General features: G+C 40.9%; 2 protein-coding genes across 3 annotated transcripts; one reads left to right on the forward strand and one right to left on the reverse strand.

Moving 5' to 3' along the window:
- Positions 1-923: 923 nt before the first annotated feature.
- PCID2 (PCI domain containing 2) lies at positions 924-13969 on the forward strand. Of its 2 annotated transcripts, XM_026097012.2 has the most exons (15): positions 925-1090; positions 1492-1576; positions 2990-3079; positions 3649-3722; positions 4484-4549; positions 5102-5143; positions 5635-5689; positions 7139-7242; positions 7972-8047; positions 8173-8314; positions 9344-9444; positions 11496-11569; positions 11740-11865; positions 12075-12198; positions 13050-13969. In XM_026097012.2, exons 2-15 carry the CDS (start codon positions 1541-1543, stop codon positions 13137-13139), a joined length of 1200 nt encoding a protein of 399 aa, XP_025952797.1. In that variant the 5' UTR covers positions 925-1090; positions 1492-1540; the 3' UTR covers positions 13140-13969. The 2 variants fall into 2 exon arrangements, with proteins under 2 accessions (XP_025952798.1, XP_025952797.1); XM_026097013.2 differs by lacking the exons at positions 7139-7242; positions 7972-8047 and having other exon boundaries at positions 924-1090.
- On the reverse strand, positions 13893-27032 carry PROZ (protein Z, vitamin K dependent plasma glycoprotein). Its single transcript, XM_026097011.2, has 8 exons — positions 26924-27032; positions 24898-25061; positions 23642-23666; positions 19385-19498; positions 17167-17298; positions 15827-15918; positions 15624-15747; positions 13893-15055 (listed from the first exon to the last, which is right to left on the reverse strand). Exons 1-8 carry the CDS (start codon positions 26991-26993, stop codon positions 14544-14546), a joined length of 1233 nt encoding a protein of 410 aa, XP_025952796.1. The 5' UTR covers positions 26994-27032; the 3' UTR covers positions 13893-14543.
- Positions 27033-27541: the final 509 nt, after the last annotated feature.

The following is a 27541-nucleotide window of genomic DNA, read 5'->3' on the forward strand; positions in this document are numbered from 1 at the left end:
GTTGCAGTAAGGAGCGCTTCCAACCCTGACCTCATTCTCTTGCTTGGCTGCCGTCACACTGGGTACAGAGACAGCAATGCCAGATAGGAGCCACTATCCGTACTCTAGGCACTGGCTATCCCAAATGCAGTCGGCACACATACAGACATCACGACCACTGAAGTGCATACCTGGAGCTATGGCAGCAGGGAAACTTCAGCGAGTTTTTATACTCCAAGTATCTCACACACACAGCTCTAAAAGTAACACAAAAGCTTAAAAAAACACAAAAACATTTGAAAGCTAAGGCTTGGTTTGACTTTTGTGACATATGTTTATGCAGGCCAACTAGCACTGCTTGCAGGCAGGATTATTCCAGAAAGCACAGCCATAACGACCAGGAAGTGAAAACAAGCATTAAAACTAAGGGGAGATAGCATTTCCCCAACAAAATACCTGTCTGCTATCGCTAGGGCCCAGGCAAACAGGTAATGCAAACTTGGGAGCTAAATGTGATTACGCGCCTGGCTCTCGCACAGGGAGGATTTGGGCCCCTTCTACGAAGGGATGAGAAACGGGCAACCAGCAGCCACTGCTCCCTGTCCTCTCGCACAATACCACCGATAGCAACAAGTACGTTAACCCTGCGCGGCACCATGACCGCTAACTTCCCCAAGCTCCGCCCCCTAACGCGCAGCACGCGCCAACGCACGAGGTTTATCGCTGACTCTCGGCCTCGGCACCGCCCACCGCTCCTCCCCATTGGCCGCCGGCGGCAAGCCACGCCTCCCGCGCCGTTGGGGGCGGGGAAGCAGAGCGGCAAAAGCTGCCCCAGTGCGAGCAGCACAGCCGCGGGGGGGGGGTCACGTGATCCCTCGGTCCCTTCCCCGCCCCGCCCCGCCCCGCCCCGCCCCGCCCCGCCCCGCCCCGCCCCGCCCCGCCTATACGGACGGACGGACGGACGGACGAACGAGCGAGCGGTGTCACGTGAGCGCGCGTAGCCGTCGGCGTGCCCCTGGGCACTTCCGCGTGCCGGAAGTGTCGCGCCGGATGCCGGAAGTGTCGCGCCGCGTCGCGCTGCGCTGGGCTATGGCTTGAGTCTGGGCTTGCGGTGAGGCCGGGCCGGGCATGGCGGAGGGGCCGCCCTGAGCCGCCGGGGGCGAGGGAGCGGGGAGGAAGTACCGGCGGGGACGTGCTGGGGGGTGCGGCCGCGGTGTGGGCGGGAGAGCAGTCCGCGCGAGCGTGTGTGTCCGTGCACAACTGGGGCTTTGCTGCCTTCCCGGTGCTTCGGTGCTGCGGTTTCCCCTCCGCACACGCGCTCCGCAGCAGGCAGGATGCGCTTGTATTTTGCTTTGCTTTACCTGAGCCTGCATCCCTCTCCCTAAAGGCCAGTAGCAATTGCCGCGGCCTGAAGGACTGGGTAGAGTCATGCCAAGTTGCCTGAGAGGAAAGAAGAGATATAGCTGAGGTTCTGTCACTTCGTAATTCTCTAAAATTTCTGTTGGTTTGCAGAATGCGATGCAACTACATTTAATGTGGGAGTCCTACCTCTTCTATTTTAATGGCGCATATCACCATAAACCAGTATTTGCAGCAAGTAAGCAAGCTTTTTTTTGTGGGCACTCTCAGAATATAAGGGCATATACTTTTTTTTTCCTGAAAATATATTACCTTGTTTAAGAAAGAAGTCAATCTAGAAAGTGTAATGTGGTAAATAAATATACTTAATACTGTGATAAGTATACCCACTGTCTGCTGAGGATGTATTCTTGAAAAGTGTGATGATTACTGATATGGATAGCGAAGCAATTTGTTCATAAGAATTAATGTGGGATTGCGTGTGTGCAGGGATTTAAGAAATATGCACAGTTTAAATGCAGTGACACAGTGTGTGTGGCGGGAGGATGGAGAGGCAGGAACAAGATCATAAGGATCTTCGGCTGGACTGAACCCTCAACGTCAAACTTTACGATTCTTGTTGTTTCTTTTTGAATCATCACATTCTCATCATTGTTATCATATTCCTTTCTTGAATCAGAATCAATTAAGTCAATTGAATGAAGGCCAGAAAAAGTGAGTAGTTGCTTGGTGTTCAGTCTCAGAAGTGAAGCAGCTGAGATCTCTCAGGACAGTGATCTGCTCTGAAAAGTCAGCATCTTTTCCAGTTAACAGTCCCAATGATCCTGCCTCTCCATCCTCCATGCCATATGTGCTGTGAAAGTAATTTTAGATATTATTTGTTAGAGTTCCTTTCCCAAATCCCGTGCTTTATTTATTTGTCATATTTTTGTGTCTTGGTAGGAAAAAACCAAAATCTCTGCAGTATGGAAAGCCTGTACTAAATGGGAAAACTCATAGACTAAAATAGCATGCAAAGCAGCAAAATTGAGGGGGAAATATAAAATCAACTGCTTAAACTCTTCCAGAGACTGTGTGTGTTTTCAAGTAAAGGAGAGTTAATAGTCTTTTGCAACTAGTTTATATTATTAAACATTAAATTCATATGACATGTATTTGCAAGTTCTGATTGATGACAGGACCAAATTCCATCTGCAGCATCACAAATGATAATACTCAAAGATTTTTTTTTTATGCTTCACATATATATTTGGTGCTTATAAGTCCAACTGGCATTTTAAAAAACTTCTTCAAATCTATTTAATAACTGTTGTCTTCAGATGTAAAACCCATGTAACTTCTTTTGGGCTTCTCTGATTTGGTTTATTCTACAAATATATATATATATATATATAAAAAATGTGTTTACCCTACCTTCTCTCCTGATCGCTTTTTGAAAAACAGATGTATTAAAAATACTATAACAATATTGATTTCTTCAGTTTTAAATTTTTTAAAACTCATGTGTGGGAAGGTATTGACATGACTGAACAGCGATAACAAGGTGGCTTCCTTAGGCATGTGTGAATATGTTGTTTGGCTGTGGCTAGATTATACACTGTAATGTGTTTGTTTAGATTATATTCTATAATGTGTTTATTTTCCTGGGTAGGTACAAGAAGCCATTGACAGCAGGGATGGACAGTTTTGTGCAGAATTGGTATCATTTAAGCATCCACATGTTGCCAACCCTAGGCTTCAAGTAAGAATCTGTTATCCTGAGAAAATGTGTTTTTGGCTTCATTAGTTTTCCTTTCAATTTTCCTCTTTCTCCATATGGGTTCCTTTCCACTGGGTAAAAACTTTGGAAATCTGCTTTACAGGCCAGAGCAGGATCCCCTTGTAGGTTTCTTCTCCCCTTTCTTTTACAAGAATTCGTCTGTCCGTCTCCATCTCTTCCTGGATGGCTTTTTGTTCTCCACTTTGAACTGTTTTCTGGATAGGCATTTTGAAGGCTCCCTGTGGCCAGTTCTGCAATAGCAAGTGAAGTGGTACAGTGGGAGTGGTTATGAAGGTTGGTCCTGAGGAGCCAGCATTTGCACTATGTGCTTCAGAGGCTTTTGTCTAAGACTAGCTCTAATCTGGTCCTGTGAACAGAGTGGATGCTGGCAGTTACATTGCACTGAGCATGGGTCTTAGTATAGTGTAAGGTTTTGGTAGATAGCAAAGGCATGCAGGCATAAGCCTGCCATGGTAAAATAACCATATGATGTTCTGTTTCTGGTGCAATATAGGTTCTTTTAATGTTTCATTAATTTATTCTATACTTAGCTTCCATCTCCAGAAGAAAAGTGTCAGCAAGTTCTGGAACCACCATATGATGAAATGTTTGCAGCCCACTTAAGGTAATGATGGACCAGGAATGGACAAGTCAGTTGTGAGGCATCCAGTAGTGATGGGGAAGCATATCCTTAGGCTTATTTAGTTATTTTAAAGGGTTTACGTCTGAAAATTTGTTATTTACTACTCTTATAAACCATGTTAGAATTACAGAAAATAAAAACTTCTCTTTCTTCTTTGCATAGACTTTACTTTATGCACCTGACAGTCATCTGTATATAGCCCTTGACACAGCTTTGGATTTGGTGCTTGCTTTTTCCTTTGTTCTTTTTTACTAGTTGCATAAGAATTCAGAGTGAAATAAGGAAGGGAAAGAGATGTGTGTGTTGGTCATAAAAGTACTCTTAAGACAGCTTTAAGATTCCAGTAATTCTGTAGGGCTTTTATGGGAAAAAATCAGTATTAACGCTATGTTTTAGCTCGCTCTGAGAACTCTTGGAAATCTTTTTTTTTCTATGCCATTCTCGGTGACGGTTTCAATAAGCTTTAGCTTGTTACAGGTGATATTGTACAGATTACAGAAGTAAATCCCTGTTCATCTCTCAGATCAGTTTTCCACAACTGTCAGACTCAGTGCTGTATTAAAATGCTTGTGTCACTGTGTTGGGAATATTTCTAAAAAATATTTCTGTTTCTCGTTTAAGTAGACTGTAAAGCTCTATACCTCTGTATAGACTGTAAAGCTCTATATAAAAGGCAAAGAAAAGAGAAATGTTTGTCTTCAGGTATAGAACACTTTCTGATGTACTAATGTTCCTTCTAACAGGTGTACTTATGCTGTTGGAAACCATGACTTTATAGAAGCCTACAAATGTCAAACAGTTATTGTCCAATATCCTTTTCCATAAATCCTGCATGTTGTTTTCAGATTAATTTTATGTTTTCTTTTGTAATAAGTTATCCTTACCTTTTTAATTTTGATAGAATGTGTTCTGCTTCCAAATACGCTTCAGCTGTTTAGATTCTTAAGCAAGGGAATCCAGGTACGCTTTTCTTCTTTCAACCTTCTGTGGGAATAAGAAAACTGACATTTGCCTCTGAAATGGAGTGTTAACTTCTCACAGAGTATAGGAGACACTCAAATCATTAATATACATCCCAATTTGTAATTGGCTGGAAGAGAAGGTGCTGATAAAGAAAGCTGAAGATAAATTTTATCTTTCAGTGACTGATGCTTTTCACTGTTCTGCTGCAGCACCAAGGGGGATGTGGCAATGTTACTGTTCTTCCTTCCTGTGTCTTTACATGTTGGCTTCTCATTACTTGCTGTTTTGTTGATTTCTACCCTTTCATAGAGCACATAATATACAGCGTCATACATCTCCTCAGTTTTTTAAATCTATGCTTAATTTCATAGCACTTTAAATTTTCCTAAATATAATACATCTTTCCTGCGTGCGTTTCAGGCGCATAAAGAAGAAAATTGGTGAGTACGTTGTAAAGAGTTGTACAAAACTAGACTCTATCTTTCGTTGTTATAATACCACAGCAGTCAAACTAAGATTATGCCTATAGTTTTTATTTATCTCTAGTGATAAATTAAATGCAACCTAATTGGTTTTGGTACCTGTTTGAGTTTTTATGTCCAGAAATACGAAAGCTAAACATCTAAGCTTAATTATGTAGAATAAACCATTAGCAAACATGAAGAATTTGTTCAAGGCAAGATGGTAGGTTTTTTAAGCCATCGAAGCCACAGTAAAAAAGGCTTCTGAATGAATTATTCCTTCATTGTCAGATTTCTGAAATGCTGAGATCTTGAAGACCTGTTCTTTTAAAAATGCTTCATTTTATTTAAAGATTCCTGTATATTTCTCTAGTTTCGTGACTAGCTACCAAGAAAAAAATGCTTGTTTCTCATGCCTTGCTTTTTGCATGATTTGCACGTACTAAGTGTACGACATTTTACTTTTCTAGGGCTTTACCTATTATGTATGCTGTAGCTCTTGACCTTCGAATTTTTGCTAATAACGTAAGTAGATCTGAACTGTACATTAACAACGTCATTACTTCTATCTCTTAGTTTGCATGAGGGAAACACATTTATCACATTACTCTGATTTTGCTCATTACTGTTCAACCTGTTGTTTAAAAATATGCACATCTAAAATTTTGCTGTCACACTAAATTCCTCCAATCCTTCTGAAAAACTAGGTTGCTTAGTCTGTCTACCTTCCATTTGAAGCTTGAACTAGCAAGGTTCTGAGGACTGTGGACAATCTTACAGCACAATTGCTTAGAGCATATAAAGTGATTAACTGCTGTCTCTACAGAATAGCATGGGGGCACAACTCACTATTTCCATTTCCTGCCTCCTCGTCCCCTCTTTCAGCTGTGTGATACTGCCTTTGGTGCTCATTGGAGCCCGTGCTGAGCCAGTACAACTGCTGACAAGTAAAAAAACCCAAATTTGTGTTAGTTTTTTCAGGCTAGTGAATTGAAGTTTAGAGATCTAAAGAGAGCTGGATGGCCCAAAGTAAGCAGCAGGATTGTGACCTTGCTTCTAGTCACTTGACCTGAAGAGGTCAAGTTAGAGTTCGAGTTAGGTTAGAGTTTGACAATATTCCGTATTTTCATTGTTGGTCCACTCAGGCGCTTCCCTGTGTCCAAGCACACACAGAACAACATATTCACATGTTTGCACAGAGAAGGGGTGTGTGTGTGTGTGTGTGTGTGTGTACGCGCACTTGCGCTCCTGTGCACCCCAGCTGTGTAACTAGTCTTCATTGTCTAGCCAAATGAGACAAATTTGTATATTTGAGATGCACAAGAAATGGGTATTTGGGATCTGTCATGCTGGAAGTATTTGAACAACTTTAGTATACTCAAAGGATGCATTTCTATTTCTTTTGCTTACATTTCACCTACTGGAAATGAAAGCGAGGGTCAGTGTTGTAGTGAAACTTGTTAGAAAGCACATAGCAATTATCCACTCTCTTTTTTTTTCTTCACCCTTGCTGACTGTTTAAATTCTGCATTAATCAGTGCATGGATCTTGCTTAAAAAACAAATTTTTTTGCCTGACTCTTGGTCTTTGGAAACTCAAGTTAGAGTGTTAATGCTCCAATTTAGCTGTAAGATGATTCTGAATTTCGGTGTCTGAGCGCTGCATTAAGCTTAGTAGAGCTGAAACTAATAGTGCTAAGTGCTATTTGCAAAGTTCTGATCGTCTTCCTGTGCCTCAAGTTTGGTGCAAGGTGTTCAGAAGCCTCTCCAAGTGTTTTATCTACTTATTTATTTATTTTTAGTTAGTTTTATTCTGTAAGCTTGAGTACTTTCAGAATTTGGGAAACAGCAGGCATACGGGCATGACAGATCTGTTGTTGTACTGTACAAAATGCTGTGGTAAGGAGCTAAACTGTTTACAACGCAGTGAACCAGGATGTAGAATTACGCACTGTTTCTTGCCATGTAATGGTAGGCAGATCAACAGCTAGTGAAGAAAGGGAAAAGCAAAGTTGGTGACATGTTGGAAAAAGCAGCAGAATTGCTGATGAGCTGTTTTCGAGTCTGTGCCAGTGACACGTAAGTGACAGATCCTCTCTAGAATTTGCACTATTGAATTGTTAAGAACCTAATGAACTTTAGAGGTTTCTTCACTCACGAAGGCCATATTTGTGTCAGAATGGATGCTTCTGGGGCTCTTTTCCTCTTGCTTATAGTCTGTTCTCTCTTCACTATTAACTACAGCTGGGGAGGCCTCCCTTGAGGTTTAATACTCCTTGCAGATGTTTTTGGGAGGGATTGATTATGTCCCTGTCTCTCAGGAAAAATCATTAACCCTTTTCTGCCTCAATGGTTGTGAATTTTGTCTGCCCCCTTGCAATTAGATTGGAATAAGATGATTCTTTGGTTTCCACTCTTAGCAATTTTAATGCTTCCCAAGTGGAGAAGATGCTGTTTTTCATCCATCTTTCCTTCACCTTGAATACTGGAAACAGCTGTTATGCTAGTATATTTGTTACAGACTGGAGTAAGGAGCTTGCTGCACATGAATAATATCGTCTTGCTTGACATCTCTCATTTTGAGAAGGAAGGCAGCAGAGCTGTTTTCAAGATTAGGGTGGGAACAAATATTCTGTTTTGACACTACTGATATGGTTTAAGACAAGGAGTTTGGCCTTGTCTTTTACTTTCTGTCATATTCTTACCCTGAAAACACCCATAAAGTATCTGTGGAGGGAATGTACCATAAGAACGAAGTCATTATTTTCTTACAATGCTCAATACTAGTGGATTTCTTTCTTATGACAGTCGAGCAGGCATTGAAGATTCCAAAAAGTGGGGCATGTTGTTTCTCGTGAATCAGCTGTTTAAAATTTATTTCAAGGTAGGGTTCAAGTCTGGTAAGCTGTTTTTTATATTTCATATTCCAAGTCAAACTCACTCTTTTTTTTTATAAGATGTTATATGTCTACACCCTCTGAGTAAAATGCAATTATTTTTTTTTAACAGATCAACAAGCTTCATCTATGTAAACCCTTAATTAGAGCAATTGACAGCTCAAATCTGAAGGATGAATATAGTATGGCACAGAGAGTTACGTACAGATATTATGTTGGACGCAAAGCGATGTTTGACAGTGACTTTAAGCAAGGTACTGTGTGTCAGTAGGACAGATTTGAACTCTCGCTGCTTGGTGTGAAATCTGCCTGACGTTGTTGTTTTGACTCAAAACCTGTGCAGAATGTGCCGTTGTGTTTTGCATTGATCAAAGAAAAGTCATGCTGAATGATCCAAGGGCCTACAGGCTGAATCAGATCTGAGATGATTGATCTACGTGACACTTCTAACTGTAGTATATGCCCAGTTTTTAAATGTTTGTATCTGTAAAGTTCTCTGTAGTCTTCCTAATACACTGTGTGCATGCATAATAAAATAGGTATCTTCTGTATGAGCATCAACAGGGTAGGTTTGTAAAAGGTCTTACAAAGGAGGCTTTACAACTTTCTTTTCCTCTTGAAGTTGCTGTATGCCATGTAGGAAACCTTCAGCAAACTATATTGTATAATTAGAGCCCCTGCCCAAATGAGCCATTAGTTTAAAGGAAAAGATGGATTCTGGAGCTGGTTTTGTTCCCTAGACAGTTTCCTCTGCTGTCAGACTTGTCCTTTTTCTCTCTCAGTGAAAACTGATAAAGATTTCTCACATTCTCATGCTGTACACACTGGCACATTTCTGCAGATCAACAGATGCGTGCATCAATCACATGCAGCTTACCTCCCCTGAAGAACCTAATCTGTGCATTTGGAAAATGTTGTTTGTTTCATCAGAGCTTCATGAGATTCCTCCTCTCCTGTAACAGTACCACAGTAATATTACTGACTTGAGCTGGAAATTCCAATATCGTTTGTAACTGTTACCTCTGGCATCTAGACATTGACATGTTTTCTTCCCCTTTCTGAAGGAGGACTCATTTTTCTGGTAATGCTCTCTTTGGTGTGATTCATCAATAATTTTTACAGTATTTTCTTGATGTATTTTGATTGGCTTGGTTCTTTCTTACATCATTTTAAATGTCATGGGCTCAGCCTAGAAATGGACATTAAGCACAGAATTTTGCTTGTAGTTTTAATCAGTTTTGCTGTTGACTCTTGTTACTCAGTATTTTTATTTGTGTCTGCAGCTGAAGAGTACCTGTCATTTGCCTTTGAGCACTGTCACCGCTCAAGCCAGAAAAACAAGAGAATGATTTTGATCTACCTGCTGCCAGTAAAAATGTTGTTGGTGAGTAGATGTTACTCTTCCAAATCAATTTTCAATTTTTGGGGGGCAGATGAGCCATACTGAGTATCAGCACAGTTTTGTTTTTCCCATGGTGGTATTCAGAGGCTGTCTGTGCCTGACCCACATAAGAGTCATCATACACAGTTTTTTGTACAGCTGGAGACAGAAAATGTTGACTTGTCATTTATATACAAAGTAGGAAAAGGGGTGAAAACCCTAAATATTTTCCCACTGTCTGTCTTCCACCTCTCTCAAAAGTAGAACTTGAAGTTACCTATGTAGTAAAAACGAGTGCTTCTCCAAACAGCTCAAAGTTAGAACAACTTACCAGTGTAGCTCATGTCATGTAGTAGAGTGCTTACCTTGTGGTCCGCTGTGCACAGATGGGCCAGGGAACGTGTGGATTCACTAGTACAAATCTGTCTCTCTCATCTGGTGGGGGTAGAGAAGATGTGTAGTAGTTTGCCGAAGATTGTCAAGGCAGATTTGCCACAGGAAAGAAAGGACTCCCAGCTTTGGGCTTTCTAATTGCACCTTGTGCATTTACCTGTTTGAGGCATGTCAGAAGTGTCACCACGCAGAGCATTTTGGTTTTGATCACTAAACAAATCAGTGAAGCCTGGTTTACCATTTGATGATTTTTATCTTTTTATTTAAAGAATTAAATGCATCTCTGCTGCTTGTTCCTGTCCTTCTCCATCCACTGTGCTGGCATTTTTGTGTTCCCTGAGTTACTGTGATTGTACAAATTTTATTCTGTGTAACTGGGGAGAAAAGAACAAGATTTTTAGAGTGTTTTCTATTCCTGGCCCTACTACCAAAGTGATTCTGCTCCCCATGGAGAATGTTTTTATCATCCACTTGCGAGAGTTCCCATCTTCTTTTGCCCCAGCCTGTTCATGACCATTCTTCCTTTTCCCTTCTGTGCTTCCTATTCAGCCCCCTGCAGTGTCAATTCAGTTATTACTCTGCAGCGGCCTTTTGGTGACAGAAACCTCTCGTAGGGAAAGGGAGAGTATAGTGGTATGATAATTAGATTCTGGTTTTCATTTTTATTTATTGTCTTTCTTACTAGTTGTTTTCAGATCAGTCAGTGGTAGGGTTGACAAAGCAAAACTAACAGCCTTGTTATAAACTTTGCCCCTTGGACTGGGTGCCTCAAGGTGGTGGGTCCTTTAGAGCCTACTGTGGCTCTTCTGGAGCAGTTCTAGTGTACAAGAGGCCCTAAAGAATTCAGGTAAAGGTCATTGTTTTCACAGCTGCTTTTTTAATCAGGCTCCAAAGATTACCATGAACCTTAAAATGTACTAAAATAGCTTGGGTGGTTTTTTTTATTCCTAGCAGCTCTCAGAAAACATGCAGCTGAGTTCTGCTCTCGGATAATCCTCCAACCAGGAAAGGGGTTACCAGCAACATAGGATGATGGTAACTAAATTTAAAGTCTGACTGAGTCAATGTGCAACCTGATCTCTGCTGTGCAGGGAGGGAAAAAAATAAGTTTCTTTTTAATAGTGCACATGGTTCAAAGTCTTACCTGATCTAACAATGAGAATTCATCATTTTTCTTTAAATTTAAACTTTCTTTTTTGTAAGAAAAAAAGAATGTCCATATGGAGGCATAGTGGAAAAAATCTGGTACAGAGTGAGCTAGCACTTAACCATGCTGAAGCACTGCTTGTATGATTAGTAGTGCCTGGGATTCCAGCAGCTCTTTTGTTTACAAATTAGATCATACAATCATAGCATACAGTTTGCATCAGCTTGGGCTTCATGTCGCAGAATCTTGATTTTACAAGTTCAAAAACTGTTCCCCAGTAGCTAGAAATATTAAAAGACTCTCTGAACCATGATGTATAGGTAGTTACCATGAGCTGTGTTACAGGATGTTTGGTGAGGGCAGTGTCTTACAAATACTTTTATTCACCTCTTGTTTTATAGCAAAAAAAATGTAGTTGAACTTTTCTCTGTTTCTCTGACAAATATTTTTATAAATTTTACTTAAAAGGCATTTGACATTACCCTGGCAAATTTAGAAACCATTTATTTTTCAGGGCCATATGCCAACAATTCAGCTCCTAAAAAAGTATGACCTTATGCAGTTTGCTGAAGTAACAAAGGCTGTGAGGTATGGTGGTTATTTTATTGCATCATATTTGTTAGTTCAAAAAAGTATTACATAAAAGATACTTATTTGTGATGATTGAGGGGGGAAGAATATTCCTACCAAGTCAATTTTTTTTTTCCCTCTCAGAAGGGTCAGACCTTCTTATGTTTTTATTTTTTCCATTCTTGTAGTGAAGGCAATCTTCTCCTGTTGAATGATGCTCTGACAAAGCATGAGACCTTCTTCATTCGATGTGGAATTTTTCTTATTCTGGAGAAGCTGAAAATCATCACCTACAGAAATCTCTTTAAGAAAGTGTAAGCATAACAAGCTATGCTTCTGCAAAAGCAGATTGAACATGGTTTTACCTAGGATTGAGATAGAAGTATGTATGTTCTTTAGTTCTTTCCAAGAGGCTAGATTTCCAGTCAAACTGAATTTACTGTAGAGAAGCCATTTTAATAAGAACCAGAGCTTTTAAGTGATTTTGCCTCAATAACAGGTTTTCTTTTTCCTTTTCCTCCAGATATTTACTACTCAAAACACATCAGCTATCTCTAGATGCCTTTCTGTTTGCCCTGAAATTCATGCAAGTGGATGATGTTGATATTGATGAAGTTCAGTGCATTTTAGCTAACCTTATATATATGGTATGTGCTGCCCACTTACTTTTTGTTCCTTGCAAACTGCAGTCAGTAAAAATTGTTAGAGGGAATGAAAGTTTATTACAGACCTATATCAGATCCGTAGAGCTAAATCTAAGGTTTTTGTGTGTGTAGTAGTTTATTCACTTGGGCCCAAAGTGCAAATGTTTTTCATTTGCCATGGGGAATTCCTCTAGTTCCTGCCTCTTTTTCAGGAGCCAGTTAAGACTGCAGTTGAATTTTCATTACTAATCCAGTAGTAGTCTCAACTGTTCATGAACAGATGATACAGCCTTGACATGAAGAAGTTTCTAATAGATTGGAGGTTTTGGAGCAGTACTGCAGTGGCAGCAAGAAATGAACTGCTTCTCTGTTTCTGAAACGTGGTGTGCTCTTACAATAACAAAGGGTGGGATTGAGTGACTGGAAGATCTCTTTCAGTGCCAAAACCCTACGTGTCTGAAAACGAAGAAATCTGTAATTTAGTTTATTAGATTTGGAATAACAATTTGAAGCATAATTTTAAAGTGAGCAAGAGTAAACTTAAAACACTTGAGTTTTGCCTCTTCAAGGAAACGTAAACTGACCGGGGGGGGGGGGGGGGGGGCCTGGCAGCAGGCTCTCAGTCTAACAGCAGTGTTCGTTCCCATACATATTTTTTTTTTTTAAGGTTCCAGTTTTCTGCCTATCATGTGAGCAGACTGACTTACATAAATTGGGTTTTTTATAGATACAGATAACAAGTGCAATAGTGATTGCGTATACACCCATAGCTTTGCTCGATTTAGTCTGAAGACAGCTGAAGTACAGGAACTGTGTTACCAGCTTCCCTTAACACAATCTTTTTCTCTTGCCAGGGTCATATTAAAGGGTATATATCTCATCAGCATCAAAAGCTTGTGGTCAGTAAGCAAAACCCATTCCCTCCACTGTCAACAGTGTGTTGAGTATTGCATCTTATCCAGGCAAGTACTTCTCAGCTGCTCCTAATCACCCAGAGAACACTGTAAATGACCTGGTTCATGTCCAGTACTGGAACACCAGGAACTGTTTGTGGCTTCTTTCCCAGAATGGCCAAGGTTGCCAATGTAGCAAAGTGCATTGCAATGAAATGCTCACTTGTTGATGATGGTTTCCACGGGCTTTCTAGATCATTTAAAGTATCTCACCAGGATATAAAAGCAGAGCATTCCAAATTCCTTCTAAAGTACTTAAAAGCTTTTTATAAAAGTACTTCATGTTACTATTTCAGCATTTATCTTTCTGAAAAGAGAAGTATCATCCTCTGGTACTTATATCAATCCATTCTTCAGGGTGGAAATTATGTTTTCTTTCATGGTTTTTATTTTTTAATCTCTTCAATAATGGTATCGAATACTTGCTGATATTGAAAACCCTCTTCAGGCCTTCTCTAAAAACTGGAGATTTTGTGCTTGACACCAAGAGCTTTACTGTGTCAGTGGAACTTATAAGTTTAAGTAAATGTCGTACGTTTGTCTGGAGGTGCTCAGAAATGGCTTTTTTTTTTTTTTTTTCCTGTAACACTTTGTATAATTTTCATTATGATGAAAAAGGACATAGCTAAGTAGTTTATCTCTATGCCACTGTATTCTGTTTCTGGGGAAGAGACTGCCACTGGGTCCACAATTTTAATTTTTTCCATGATTTTTTTGGGGTTTTTTTTTTTTTTTTTTACAACATAAGTTTGGCCATGATGATGATGTCTTGTTTGTTTGTTTGTTTTTAACAAAATAAAACAAATGTTTTTTCCCCTCTATGGGGGTCTTGTTTTATTTCTGTATTAATTCTTTCCTATTTTACCAGCTAACTGAAGTGGACATGATTTCTAAGGGAACATATGGCCACCATGTATGAGAGAAGCATTTTTCAGTGTGATATAAGGGTCAAGTCCCTCATCAACGTAGGTGTTTAAAGGCTTGGAGTTCCCCTGACCTTAATAAGTATTATTTGTACGGGTGCTAAAATAAGAATATGGATATGTTGGAGCAGACCTTAGGGATTAAAATGACTTACTTCCTTCTAGAAACACTTAAAAGTCCAGAAAAACTTATTCAGTTTGAGGATGAAAAGTAATAAGAATTAGTCAGTTTTGTAGTAAAGTAACTAGGTTTACCACATCATGATTTTTCACAGTACTGTGTGTCAACAGAGGAAGGAAAGACAAACTTGGGCTTTTTTGTATGAGTTGGAGTTAAATATTTACAGTACTATTGCAATTTCCATTGCTGCATATTGTGACAGAGAGTTGAACTAATCTGCATGCTGCGTCCAAGTGTTTTTTGCAGCCATCAGGAGGAGTTTGGTGCTGGAGGGTTGGCTGCATTTGTGTCTTACTTCATTTTTTGTTTAAACCATATCATATACCTTGCAGCATTGGTGAATAAAAATGTCTCCCAGTCACTGTTTTCTAGTGGCCAAGATCCCAGGATACCTGTCAAAAACCAAGTGCCCTTATACTCGGTGGCAATGAAGCCTCCTCCAGCCAGTCGCTTGTCTATGGCCTCCCAGTGGTGCCCACAAAACTGCCTGTTTGTGAGGCTTATGTTGAGTATTTGTTTGCAGTCCTCAGAAGGAAGGTATGAAACCTGCAACTCTTCACCTCTAAGTTCATCACCATCCATTTTCCAGCCACTGACTGTACCGACCAGTTTTGGAATCAAAATGTGTTCTGCAAAGTCTCTTTCAGGGATGCATACAGGACGCTGGTGTTTGTTGCACTCAATGTGTTCTTGGAGTTGTAGTAATGCAATGTTATTCTCACCAGTGTCTTCATCATACCGGATGTGTATGTGTTTTTCATTAACTTGCATTATTTTCTGGGTTCCATTTGTTCCATTATGTCCTGTGAGGCAATAACATGTTCACTGCTGTCAGGAATAATTTATCAGAAACCTTGAAAACTGCATGCAGATTGGTAACAACTGCTTATTTGTGCTGGGAAGTGTGTGCAATAGAGAAACTAAAGATGTTCTGCGTTGGAATAATCAGCTACAGTAAAAGTAAATTAGGAATATCTTGGCAGTGTAGAAGCATGTGTAATTTCAGAGTGGAAGTACAAATACCCAACAGTGGCAGTGAATTTAGGTGTGAAACAATATCATTTTTTTCCTTGGAAAAAGGAACACCTCTAAATCCACCTGTTTTTGCCTATCTGTAGGCAGCTCATTGGAGTGTCAGCCCATTGGAGTTCTGGATTGCCCTCTAGAGGTACTTGTCTCTCTCCATGGCCTGTAGAGGGGTAGGACACCTATGCTTCTAATTCAAGATACTCAGCTGAGATGCTTAAATGAGATAAGTTTCGTTTCATAATAATATTTTTATGCAGCAGAATTTTTAGTAAGCTGTTTTTAAAATTAGCTTGCCAATACTAAAATGTGCTACAAAAAGAGAAAATAGGTTTGGTCACCTACCAGCACCAATGCTGATTTCAAAGTTGCTGTGCAGAAGGGCACACTCTGCTGTTGTCAATACAAAGTTACTTTTCAGTAGCACTCCTCCACAGAAGCCCTTCCTTTCTGAATTTAGCAACAGGACCTCAGAAAAAAACAAAAAGACAGTGAACAGCGCTGTCCGTGTGAGGTCGATTGATAGGTTTCATGAAGTGCCAAAATACCTGCCAAGGAAATCCCTTGTCACGTTTCTTCCTGGTTTCACTTATCTTCATCAAATTATTAGTGTCTTGAATTGTGCCGCATGCACACTTATCTAGCAAAAGAATAAAAAAGTCAAAACTTTATGCTGTATCGTTTCAAGATGATCGTTGTCTGCAAGTATTTTATTGCTGCCATGCTGGCTCTAGGGTTGAATTTTTGCACCAGGAAAGAGAGGAAACACAACTTTCTCAGCTGATGAAAATCAAAATAATTTGCTTGGCTCCTGTAGTCTAACAGCTTCGTGATGGTGCTGAATGGTTTGGGGCATTGCATTAGGTTTGGGGTGACCAGAATGAACTGAGGCTTCCTTCCTAGCCAACAATCGGCACTGGTTGCTTTCTCCTCTTTTTATTCTGTACCAGAATCCCTCTGAACATCTATGAGCTGTGGCCTGATGTGGATAAAGGAAGCCTGGGGTTTCCCTTTCAGAGCTGTCAGTCTGGGGGTACACGTACCTTTGTATTCTAGCTCAGACTGGGAGCATGCTTTTGAAGTGGATCTCCTAATTGTCTGCACTAATCTCACTTCCTGTTCATCTTGTGGCATGGTCTTGGGTCACAGAAACTGGATTCTTTTCAGATTAAGCTAAACCAGAAGATGTGCTTCAGGAGCACACTTAATGCTCTCTCACACCTCATGGGTGTTTAGTCTACAGTATGAAAATAGAGCCAGTCTGAAGTAAAACCTACCTGAAATGCACATTTAGTGTGAACATCGGATCTTCCTCACCAAAAATCTTGCTCTACAGCTGCCCTCTTGTTGTGCTGCCCTTATTTGCTAATATAGGCGGGGCCTGAGTATGCTACCATGTTTTTACAGTCGACCTAGTTTGTAAAAGGACTTAGTATGAATCTGAAAAAAATGAAAAGGGCTACTACTTTAATTAACATAGCAGCAAATTCTGTCCTTCATTTATCAGATCCTCAGGTGCCTAATCTGAATCAATTGGGAATGAGGTTTCACCCCCGAACAGATGATAAGTCTTCAGTGGAGTTACTTTTTACTGAGAGTGGAAGTAAAGTAGAAAACTTGGCCCAGGGAGTGATGTGTAAGATGATGCAAGTGCTTTCTGTGAACCCACATTTAGATGTTCAGATCAAATATTGTTTCTTTCACCGCTGCTCAGGCATCTTTGCTGGTGGCCCTTAGATTCCACCTTTTTCTGCCCAGTCTAGAAGGTCAGTGAGGTTCTTGTAGCTTGAGTCTCCAAGCAGGCTGAATTGCATCTGGCTTTCCAATTCATTACCTGCCCATCCAAGTACTGAGCATATGCCCTGTGTACTTCCATGCTCACACCTACCTAACGCGATGCATTGTTTTTTATCCTTCCCGAGCTTATAGCCATCAGCACAGGAGCAGCGATATGATGTAGTTCCTGGGTAGCAGAAATGGTGACATCCTTCTTTTGCTTGGTGTCGACATTCATTTTTAGCTAAACAGAACAAGCAGAGACAAAGCATTGGGAACAATTCAGCTGGGGTTTTCTTGCATAGCTTGAGTCCTCTTTACTAAGCATTTAGTGTTTATTCCCTTTGTTTGGGGGTGCGTTGGGACTCTGGCTTGTTGTGGTAGTACTTCCAACCACATTGTTTCTCCACTTGTTAGGCAGAAACTGGAAATAGCTGAGTCTTTGCAGTTTCCACAGACTCACTGCAAACTGCTCACCCAGTATCTCCCTGGACCAGACTGTCTGCATCTCTGAGTTTTGGAGAACATTAATAGCCAAGGGTCAACTAGGCCTTCCCTGTTGAAAGATGCCAGGGGATTTCTTTGTACTAATTTGAACAAAGCACCAACTAGCTGCACTTGGAGGGGAATTGTTATACATTTTAAGAAGGCAGGTATTGTTTGAAAACAATAGGAAAATTGAGGAAAAAAAACAGGGCTATAGCCATCTGCTTTTCAGTGAAAGCAAATGCATAGCTCTTATTTCTCATGCTTATGCCAAGAAAATTAAAATTAACAGCTGCCATTATTAAAAAAAAAAGAAAGAGTATTCATCACCTTTGAAACATGGTCAGTCACTTTAACTTTCCATAGCTGAACAAATGCTTAAGCTTCAGACCAAAGCAGCAGGAAAAAGAGCCATTTGGTGGTGTGCCTGGCCCACAGGTGGAGAAGTAGCAAAAAAAATGGCTTAAAGTGGCTCCCTCAGGCTCATGCTGAACAGATGTAGTTCCCAGGACTAGTCCAAGGTGTGTCACTTTCTGTGCTCCCCGAGAAGCTGGTCTCTGGCTGTCCAGTCACACCCCATACAGAAAATGACACTGTCTTACAGCAGCCAGGGCGTCCCCCATCTCAGGGGACCTCCAGGCAGGCAGAAATACTGATGTAAATGCTGGAAAGCAAAACCTGGCAGATGCAAAAACATAGGATCTGGCTCAGTGTGTTTTAAGTGCCAGAATATGTGTGTTTTGTTTTAGCCCTTTTATGCTTCCACTCACAATGGTTTGTGTCTGACATAGATCTAAGCAGATTTTACCCTTTTCTTGCTCTGGCAGAATTTGGTATATGTTTTCTGAGTAAACTAGAATAAAAATGAAAGGGAATTTTTAGCTCCAACAGAAAAAAAGAGCTGCAGTTTTGGGGTGGTTTGTTTTGCATCCCCTGTCTTAAAAGGTTTGTAGAGAGCCCTGTTTTTTGTAGATCTGTCATTTAGTTCTAAAACTTCTATTAGGCCTAAGCATAGTAGTTAGTACTAGATAATACAGGAAATAATATGTGATGACCATTAAACTTAGAATGAGGTAAGATTATGAACTGTGGTTTAGCATATGTAAATATTACAAGATACTTAGATCAACTTAGGTTTAGTTAAGATAATATTAGGAAGCTACAGGCTCAAAAAATATCAGAGAAGCAAGACAGAAGTTAGTATCTTTTTCCATGGGCAAAATATTATAAGTAGTAGTTTGAGTAGTAAGTACTCAATGAAGATAATTTTTACTGTATTCAGACTGAGAATTAGAATGCAATCAGATATGATTACACCATCCTTAGATGAGAGATTTAAGCACATGATTGTGCTCCTCTATCCTGAGAGATTGTTTTGTAGGCCCGTGTAATCTTGGAGGCAGCTGCATAACTAGGAAGTCATATCAGGAAAGTAGTTTGGGTTCTTTATGCAAGCTAGCACCTGGGACCACAGGACGGAGGTAGCTAGCACACCTCTGTTCACCTTTGCAGGACAAGCAGCCAAAGAGGCCCAGCAATATTGTTCCCCTCCAGTGGTGTTTTGAGTGGAACCACAATAACGACTTACTTCAATCCTCTTGCTACGTCACCAGAAGAAGGGAGGGTGAGTGGACAGAGTCAGTGCAACCTCAAGATATTATAACACTATGGCAGATTTGCTGAGGGGCTTTCAAGACAAGTAGCACACGTTAACCCTGTTCTGCCAAGAATTGTATGTTTTATCCTAAAATTAATAGTTGGTTTTAATAGATGAGTATGGTTTCCAGAGTATCCCCTACAACAGAAGAAGATTCAACATCTCAGAAGAGGAGGTGGTGCCTTACCAAAAGCACAGTTCTCTCCTTCATAACCGTCTGCACAGGTACATGTGTAACTGCGAATGTTGTCTTTGCACACGCTGTTGTGTTGGCATGGGTTTGAAGAGCACCTCTTGCCATCTGAAGAAATACCACAGGAGAGGGCTGAAATACTGTCAGCAGTGACTACCACTTACATGAATTAGATAGTGCTCTTCCCAACATGAAAAACCATTCGGAGAAGTGTTGCAAAAAAAAAAAAAAAAAAAAAACAGTTAGGAAAGAAACGTGTTACGTCTCACTGAATTTCACCTTGTGAGCAATTTTAGACTGAGTCTCTGCTTTCAGATGTGCTCTGGCAACTCTTAGCAGGGAAGCCAGGAAGTGCATAAAGGCCAAAGGTGGTTCTGGAAGATGCTGCTCTGCTTCTAGGACAGATCTGACCTGTAGGCCCCTTCTCTTCCTGCCTTAAATGCCCGATCCGTTGCAGTCAGAATTTGAAATGGTCATTGTATCAGCTGGTGTTAGCACCCAAAAGAGTAGAAGCAGAATACAAATGGTCACAGCAATTAGCTTTCTGTCCAGCAATAACTATTTTCAGCTGTATTCAATGCAGCCTGGAGCCTGGCCCATTCAGGAGTACTGGGACATGGAGCAACAGATTCAAAACAGCCCAACTTGCAAGCCTGTCTAGAAAGGTAAGCATTCTGGGAACTGGTTTCCAACAAAAATGTCTTTGTTTTCCAAAGAACACAATCTTTCCCTGCATGTAAAAAACTTAGCTGGACCCTTGATTTTCTGTCAAAAAAGTCCTGAGTGACACTACATTTTCATTTAGTTATCCCTCTCCTCTGTTATGTTGTGATTTCATCTTGACATTTAGAATATGTATTTCAGTTAAATTAATGTAATTACCACATCTTGAATTTACCAGTATTTCAAATAAATAAAAAACAACCTAACCCTGATACAGATTTTCCCTGTCAAGGAGATAGCACTGATGGCATATGCCAAAAATTCAAAGACACCCTTTTCAGTGCAGCGTCAGCAATGTATTGAAAATGCTAAAGCTGGATTTTAGCCATGCCTTCATGCGCTCATTAAGAATGTAATGTGAGACCAGTGTTTCAAGTGTCACATGGTAGATTTATATGCACTGGGCAAAAACCTGGCATCAGAATTACACAGTGAACCTCAACAAACTGTGAGGAGATCTATCTTTTGCACATCTGTACAAATATTATGAAGTTGAAAGCCAGAGGACTTACTATTGGAGATGAAGTACGGGCTGAGCTACCAGTTTCCCTTTAAGCTGGCCACTGGAAAGACTCCAAAGCTGTTTGGAAATGTTCTCCAAATAACAATGGCTTATCGTAGACATTAGTTGTCTGAGAGCAAGCCAGAAAAGCCTAACTTGGGATATGAACTCCAACCTTTCTAAAATTTAAGTCTTCATGAAAGAGGTAATTCCAGTCAGAGGGCTACCATAATTAACATCAGGGACAGAAAGATGAGAACTCTGCCTGATACTGGGGAAAAAAATCAGCTTGGGCTAATGCATGTGCATCTCTTAGCTTTAGCTGGGCTAAAATCCTGGCTTGAAGCAGTTACCACCTAGAACTCTTTATGTCTGCCAGAAGTGTTTTGGGGTGGGACAGGGAGGCTTATCAGTGCAGCTGAATAGGTAGCTCTGAGGCATGAAAAACTCCAGCAGCAGTGATTGGGAAGCTGGAGCTAGGGAAGAATGGGGTCCATGACCTCAAGCAAGTTAGATGGTTTCAAACCTCTGAAATGCATGCTCAGCTACAGGTAAGGAAGTCTTGGAAAGTTCTGGGATCAGGTGAGGTTCCATAAGACTGGAAAAAAGTAGGCATAGTGCCTATCATTATGAAAGGGGGGAAAGGGAAGATACAAGGAACTGTAGAAATCAGCCTCATTTCAATTACTGGAAAGCTAGTGGAACAATTAAACTATTTGTTAGTACCCAGAAAAATACCAAAGTGATAAGTAAAACCCAACATCTTATCAAGATCAAACAATCCAAACCAATTAAATTTAATTCTATTACAGGATTATAGACCTAGTGGGGAGGCAATGCATAGATATATTTCATATGATACTGTCATGAGCCAGGTAGGGAAACACAAACTGCTATGAGGCATGCACAAAACTGTTTTGAAAATGATGTTCAAAGAGAAGTTACCAATGGCTAAGTCCATGCTGTTAAAAGAGGGCCAGGGACAAGTCTGGCCTCAGGCCAAGTGCACTGACTGCTTATATTGACACTAGAGTTGGATGCACTATGTCAGCTTTTCCTTGAAGAGACTGACTTGGATGGAGCAGTACAAAATCAAGCCAAAAGGTGAGCCAACAAGTAGGCGATGCTGATACTCAACCTTTCTCTCCAGCCTTCCTTTATTTACAATGCAGATTTACCCTGTGTACCCTGGAATATGTCCAGAAAGCAACAGGTATGATCAGAGGTCTAGAAAATGTCTTTGGAAGACAGGATGAAAGAAATGGGTTAATTTAGTCAGGAGGAAGAAAATTGGGGAGACAAATGACAATGTTCTTCAAAACATTTGAAGGGATAACACAAAGAAGGAAATACACACTGATTTTCTGTAAAAAGAGGACAGGCCATAATGGGTTTTAATTGCAACAGGGAAGCTATAGCTGAACATGAAAAATCTGTTTCTACCAGCAAGGATAGATAGGAACAAGGATAGAGAGTCTGAGACAGTTTCAGGCAAAAGTTCTATTGTGGAACAGATACTAAGTAGTTCAAGGTGTGATACAGGTTTCCTCATTCCAGTAATGGTCCCTGTCCGCTATTACAAGATAGTAATTATTCCCAAATTTTTAACATTTTTTTCAGGTCACGAATTTTACTGAAATAAAAATGAAAATGGAGCAAAGGCATCATGTTAAGCTCCCATCAGTTTTGCTGGAGGCCCAACTCTAGTGAAAAATAAATTTTTCATTTTATCATTTCAGTTATCACTGTCAACTCACTCCATTGGAAGATTTGATTTTAGAGTTCTGGTTCTAAGTGGTTTAAAATATATATTAAAAGAGAGCTAGGCACTGGTAGAAAACAATGCATCCCAATGCATTAGTCACACAGTCCTGTGGTTAAGCTTGGTTGGATGAACCATCCTCAGCTGGTCACCTTCTTAGACTACAGAGGAAGCCTGTATGACTATCAGCTTGAACATCTGATGACTGAAATTAGGAGAAAATAATCCCACCCTCACAGATACAATGAAACACATAACAAAGGCCAGATGTTTCATATGGTTCTTCATAACATTTAAATCACAGAGGGGATGGTCCAGTTGTCTGGACTCAGTATTGTAATACCTTCTATAGAAAATTATTGCTAAATGCTGTTTTTACCACTGCCTTACCCGCTATCTAAAATAGTTAGAAATTAATAAAAACTAAGTAAAAAAAAAGAGAAAATTTTAGGATGCAGCATGCAGACAAGAGGGAGGAAATAAGGCATAGTAACCATAAGCTGGTGCCCAGACTCAGTGTTCAGGAGGCATCTAGTTACATTGGCCTTTTAGTTTTCTTTACAGATTGATTTCTTGCCTTGTGGACTGCCAAGGCACGAGCCGGTGCTATCTACCAGCCTTTATAGGCAGCCCAGGAGCTTTTAACACCTATTTATCTTGCTCAGGTTTAAGTGCTAGGCTTGCATGTGGGAAGTTTTGCTGGTAAAGCTATGCTGTCGTGTTATATATATATATATATATATAAGCAAAGCATTTTCTCTGGCATCTCTTAAACACTTAAACGCTCAGTTTATATTGGCAAATATACCCCTTTTGCATGCAGTAAAACATCTGTTACTAGCATTGCTCTGGCCCGCAGCTGCTAAGGGAGCCCATGCCCAGGTAGCAAACAGGGCCGCGCTGTGGGAATGGTGTTAGCAGGTGGGTTGGAGCCGTAAGTAGCTATATGTTCTGGTCTTATGGTCCCAGCTCATTTTAGTACAGCCTTCAGTACAGGAAAAGAAATAGCCCATTTACTGTGCTAACACGTAAGCCCCTTCAACTTTTGTTTGCTTTGCACTCTTCGTTATTTGCCTAGTTATGACTTTTTAAATCATTTCACATCACTTCTCCTCCTCCTGCTTTTCTAGAGACATGGCAAACAGCAGCTGGGTGTTTCTTGTAGAATAAACTGCTACTATCTCACACAAAAACGGCATCAGACCCAATCATGATGTTCAGAACATGACACCATTAAGAAGGAGAAATCAAGAGGCCTGCTTACCATAATAGGCATCCCAAAACATTTTCTGAAAAAAGGAGAAAACATATTTCAATTCTCAGATAATATATTCTTCCATAAGTATTTTGGCAAAACAAAAACAGTATGTCAGAGAATGCATACTACAGTTTAACATTTACACAGCTACTCAAAGGGAGGGATTTTGAATCCTGCTTATTTTATTGTTATTAAAGAGAAAAAAACACTTTATAGGCAAGAGAGGAACAGCCAAACCCTTTAGCAATATGGTTTCCTGGAAAAACTGGCCGACAATTATCTGTCTGGCCTAGGAAGTGACCCCAGCCTTGCTTGGGCCCCTGTGGTAGGAAGCTGGAGGGTGTGTTTGGGGTTGTCCTGGGGATAGAGCACAATACTTTTTGACCACACAACCTTTTAAAACAATAAATGCTTAGGAAAGCATTCGTGTGTGTGTTTGTGGTGGTACATTTCAGGGTGCCAGGTTGCTGGAAGCGCAGGGGCTATAAAAAAAAACAGATGTGGCAGGATGTGGCCAGTGGTGGGCATCCCCGCTCATGGCAGCTGCACTGCAGCCAGAGCTCCTTCTCCTTCACCCCTTTATGCTGTTGCTTGTTGACCAGAAGGTGCTGCTGGCAGCAGGGGTGATAGCACAGGGTGGAGCTGCAGTGATTTACGCTGTTCATGAGCTTAACGTGTCCCACTTTTCCCTCCGGCTGCTTTCCCAGTGGCCTCAAAACACTCAGGCTGCCCTTGGGCAGCCTGCTGACTGTTTCCTCATCTTTCGCTGCAAACACAATCTGTGGCAAGATTCCCGCTAGGAGCCTGGCATCCGGCCGCACATTGCAAGAGGGCTGTTGTACAAGGAGACGTGTGGCTGCTGAGCGGGGGACCCAGCTCCTCTTTTCTGTATGTCCTGCTATGTGCTGGTGCGTTGCAGCCCAGCATCCCTTTGCCCCTCCTGATCCCTAAGGGATACTGAAGCCATATGTCTGGGAGTGATCAGGATGTGACGACAGCCATAGACTTTCCCAACATAAGCCACAGGACACATCATTTTCAGGAGGGGACTTTCAACACGTCAGAACGGACTTCTACCTTTCCTTCTTAACCACTGTAAACATCTACTTTCTACCTGCTGAGGTGCCAAGCGCAACGATTTCACGTGGAGAGAAATCCAAATAATGGAAGCAGGCCATGGGGATTTGAGCATGGCCGAGTTTGACAGTAAAAAAAACAAGATAGGAATTCTTAGAATACATACTGGAAAATAAAATACTTACAAGCATTTCATCATTTTCAAATACTTCTCTTGCTTCTTCCTGTGTGCATCTCTCCTCAAAGCACTCTCTTTCCAAGCTGCCCTGAAGGACCTCCTCCAAAAGCAGGAAACTGGCCCGCCTGTGTCTCTTGATAACTTTGTTTGCATCGTCAGCAGATATAAACACTGAAATGTTGTATGACAAAATGCTAACATAAATACTTAGATTAGTTTCCTTATCTACTTTCACCTTTTTTTTTTAAGATTTTAGTAAGCAGCCAGTTTTAATCATGAAGAGAAATCCTTTGGCTAGCTCAGTGTTGCAGCAGTATTACATATATGTACTGAAGGAGCTCTACTTAGCCCAGACTAGGCTGAGGAGTCATGGAGTTGTTGCACTTTTTTTTTCTTTTTGTGAGTCCCTGACTTGCTCCCAAGCAGAGGGAATTTGTTACAACTCCAGGCCCCAGGTCTCTAAGACCAAGTCCTGTGACATGTATGTGTTGTGTGTGTATGTGTGTAGGCATACACGTGTGCTTGCCCAATGTCCTGTGCAGCCCCCTTGATGCTGCTCTGTGCTGGGCTTCATGGCTCTGCCTTCCCCATAGGACCAAGACACCAAGTTTCTAAGTCATGACACTATATTTTTTTCCCCTGGGTTTATACAGCACCGAGCACAAGAGGGTCCCGGTCTTCGGCCAGTGCTCCTAGGTTGCACAAAATTAAAAGTACTCGGCTCTGACTCATTGCTGAGCTTTTCTGAAGAATTCCTTGTACATGTAAAGGGCTTTTGTATCTACCTGCAGCAGCCTTTCCCACTGCAGTTTTATCCTGCACCGGACCTACAAAATGGCTTTGTTGTGACATGGCCGGAGGAAGGGGAAGATACTACTTTAAAGGCAGAGACTGCTATGTAAGACTCAAGGGGGCTCTCAGAATCTTTAGTAGAAGTGAAAATTATCACTATAAATTTATGATGAAACTGGCACTTTTCAGTCTGATTTCATGGGGATTTTATGCTGACAAACATGGCATATCTGAGTTCTCAATCAGATATCCTTTATGGAAAATAAATAAAAGTACCTCTCAGCAATACCCAGAAAAGCTATGAGCACTATATCATATACCATGCCTTATGGCAAAGACATCACAATCTTCTTGGTTTGAGTACAGAGGAGGAGAAATGAAAGAAAAGAGAAATATCAACTCCTAAAATTCTTCTTTACAGTGATGCCAACAAAAGTCACCTGACAGCAAGATGGCTTCTGCTAGGCTGTAACCCATTGCCTATGGCATTAACCCTTACGTGGCTCTGTGTGTCACTGTGTATCTGTCAGTTCTCCTGTGCTTAGTATGAAAACCTGTTGGGGCAGGAACTGTTTTGGTGTTTCGTATTTTATACAGCATTCAGGGTCCCAGAACTGCTGGGCACAAAGGTTTTATTAATTATCGATATTACAATTAGGCAATATGACAGTAGTAACAGAAAATTTACTCTGAGACGACATATAATTTCAGCGTTGTACAGTATACCCAGCATAACTGGTAGCACGCTTTTTTGGTAGGGCCATTTTTACCTTCTTAAGTGGTCACTTTCTTTTTCTTTCTTTCTGTGTTACTCTTCCATGATTTGTCAAAAATAAAGAGAAGCTGAGCAAGAAATGTGTATTTCTGCAAACTACAAAAAGTGTGTTTCTCAGCCTCTTTAATAAGACTCTCTTTATTTCAGTAGCAACTAGAAATATGAAACAATATATTTTTTTTAATATCTGGGGCACTCCTTAGAAATGATAAGTAAAGACAAAAATATCACGTCATGTAGATGATGGTATCTCAAAATGATACTGCCTTTGCAACCTACTGTAATTTTGACTTAGGTACATGAAAAAACAGGAGAAATGTAATAAAAATAAGGAAGAGAAGTTTTTCAGTGATGCCACCCTGTGCTGCAAAAACTAAACATGATACAAGGTACATAATTACTCGTGTGTTTTAGAAGAGCAGTAGCGCAAAGCAAAATTAAAGCCGCAACGAAACAAAGGCCATACCTGTCTGCTCTGTCTGTAGGAAAAGAAGGACAGAGAGGAGAAACAATACTGTCCCAAAGCACCTTGCCATTGTTACCCTCTGAGATTACTGCTCGCTTGCCTGCCTTCCAGCAGCGCTTGTGGGACGTGGCTACATGAGAAATGTTGATGTTTAAAGTTCAGCTGCTCCTGAGAAAACAAAATCCCCAAGGGCAAAGCCTGGCCTCAGTGTCAACACATGAGCACCTCAAAAAAAAAAAAAAAGTTCAGTGGTGCAACAGTGCCGCTTCTCGCTGTGAAACGGCCGAGGCTGGGGCAGGTTCACCAGCTCCATTGACAGCTGCCAGGAACCACCACAATTTGAATATTCCGCCCATCCCCAGGCCTTTTAGCATAACACAAAATGGGGAGACACAACACTATGGCTGTTTCTTTGTACCATACCGAAGCACAGGTACGAGCTTGATGATGACTCCAGGGAGCAATTTTGTAGTGTGACTGCTTCATATACTCTTCCCAGAAGACTTTTACCAAGGCAGTGAGGAAAATTCTTCTGTCTTTGCAACTTCGCTACGCTGGTCAAACCCCGCTGGCTTTTGGGGCTGCAATGAAGTAACCAAGTGTCGAACTTCCCCGTAG

Source organism: Dromaius novaehollandiae, chromosome 1 (assembly GCF_036370855.1).
Source record: "Dromaius novaehollandiae isolate bDroNov1 chromosome 1, bDroNov1.hap1, whole genome shotgun sequence".
In the NCBI taxonomy this organism is placed as follows: domain Eukaryota; kingdom Metazoa; phylum Chordata; class Aves; order Casuariiformes; family Dromaiidae; genus Dromaius; species Dromaius novaehollandiae.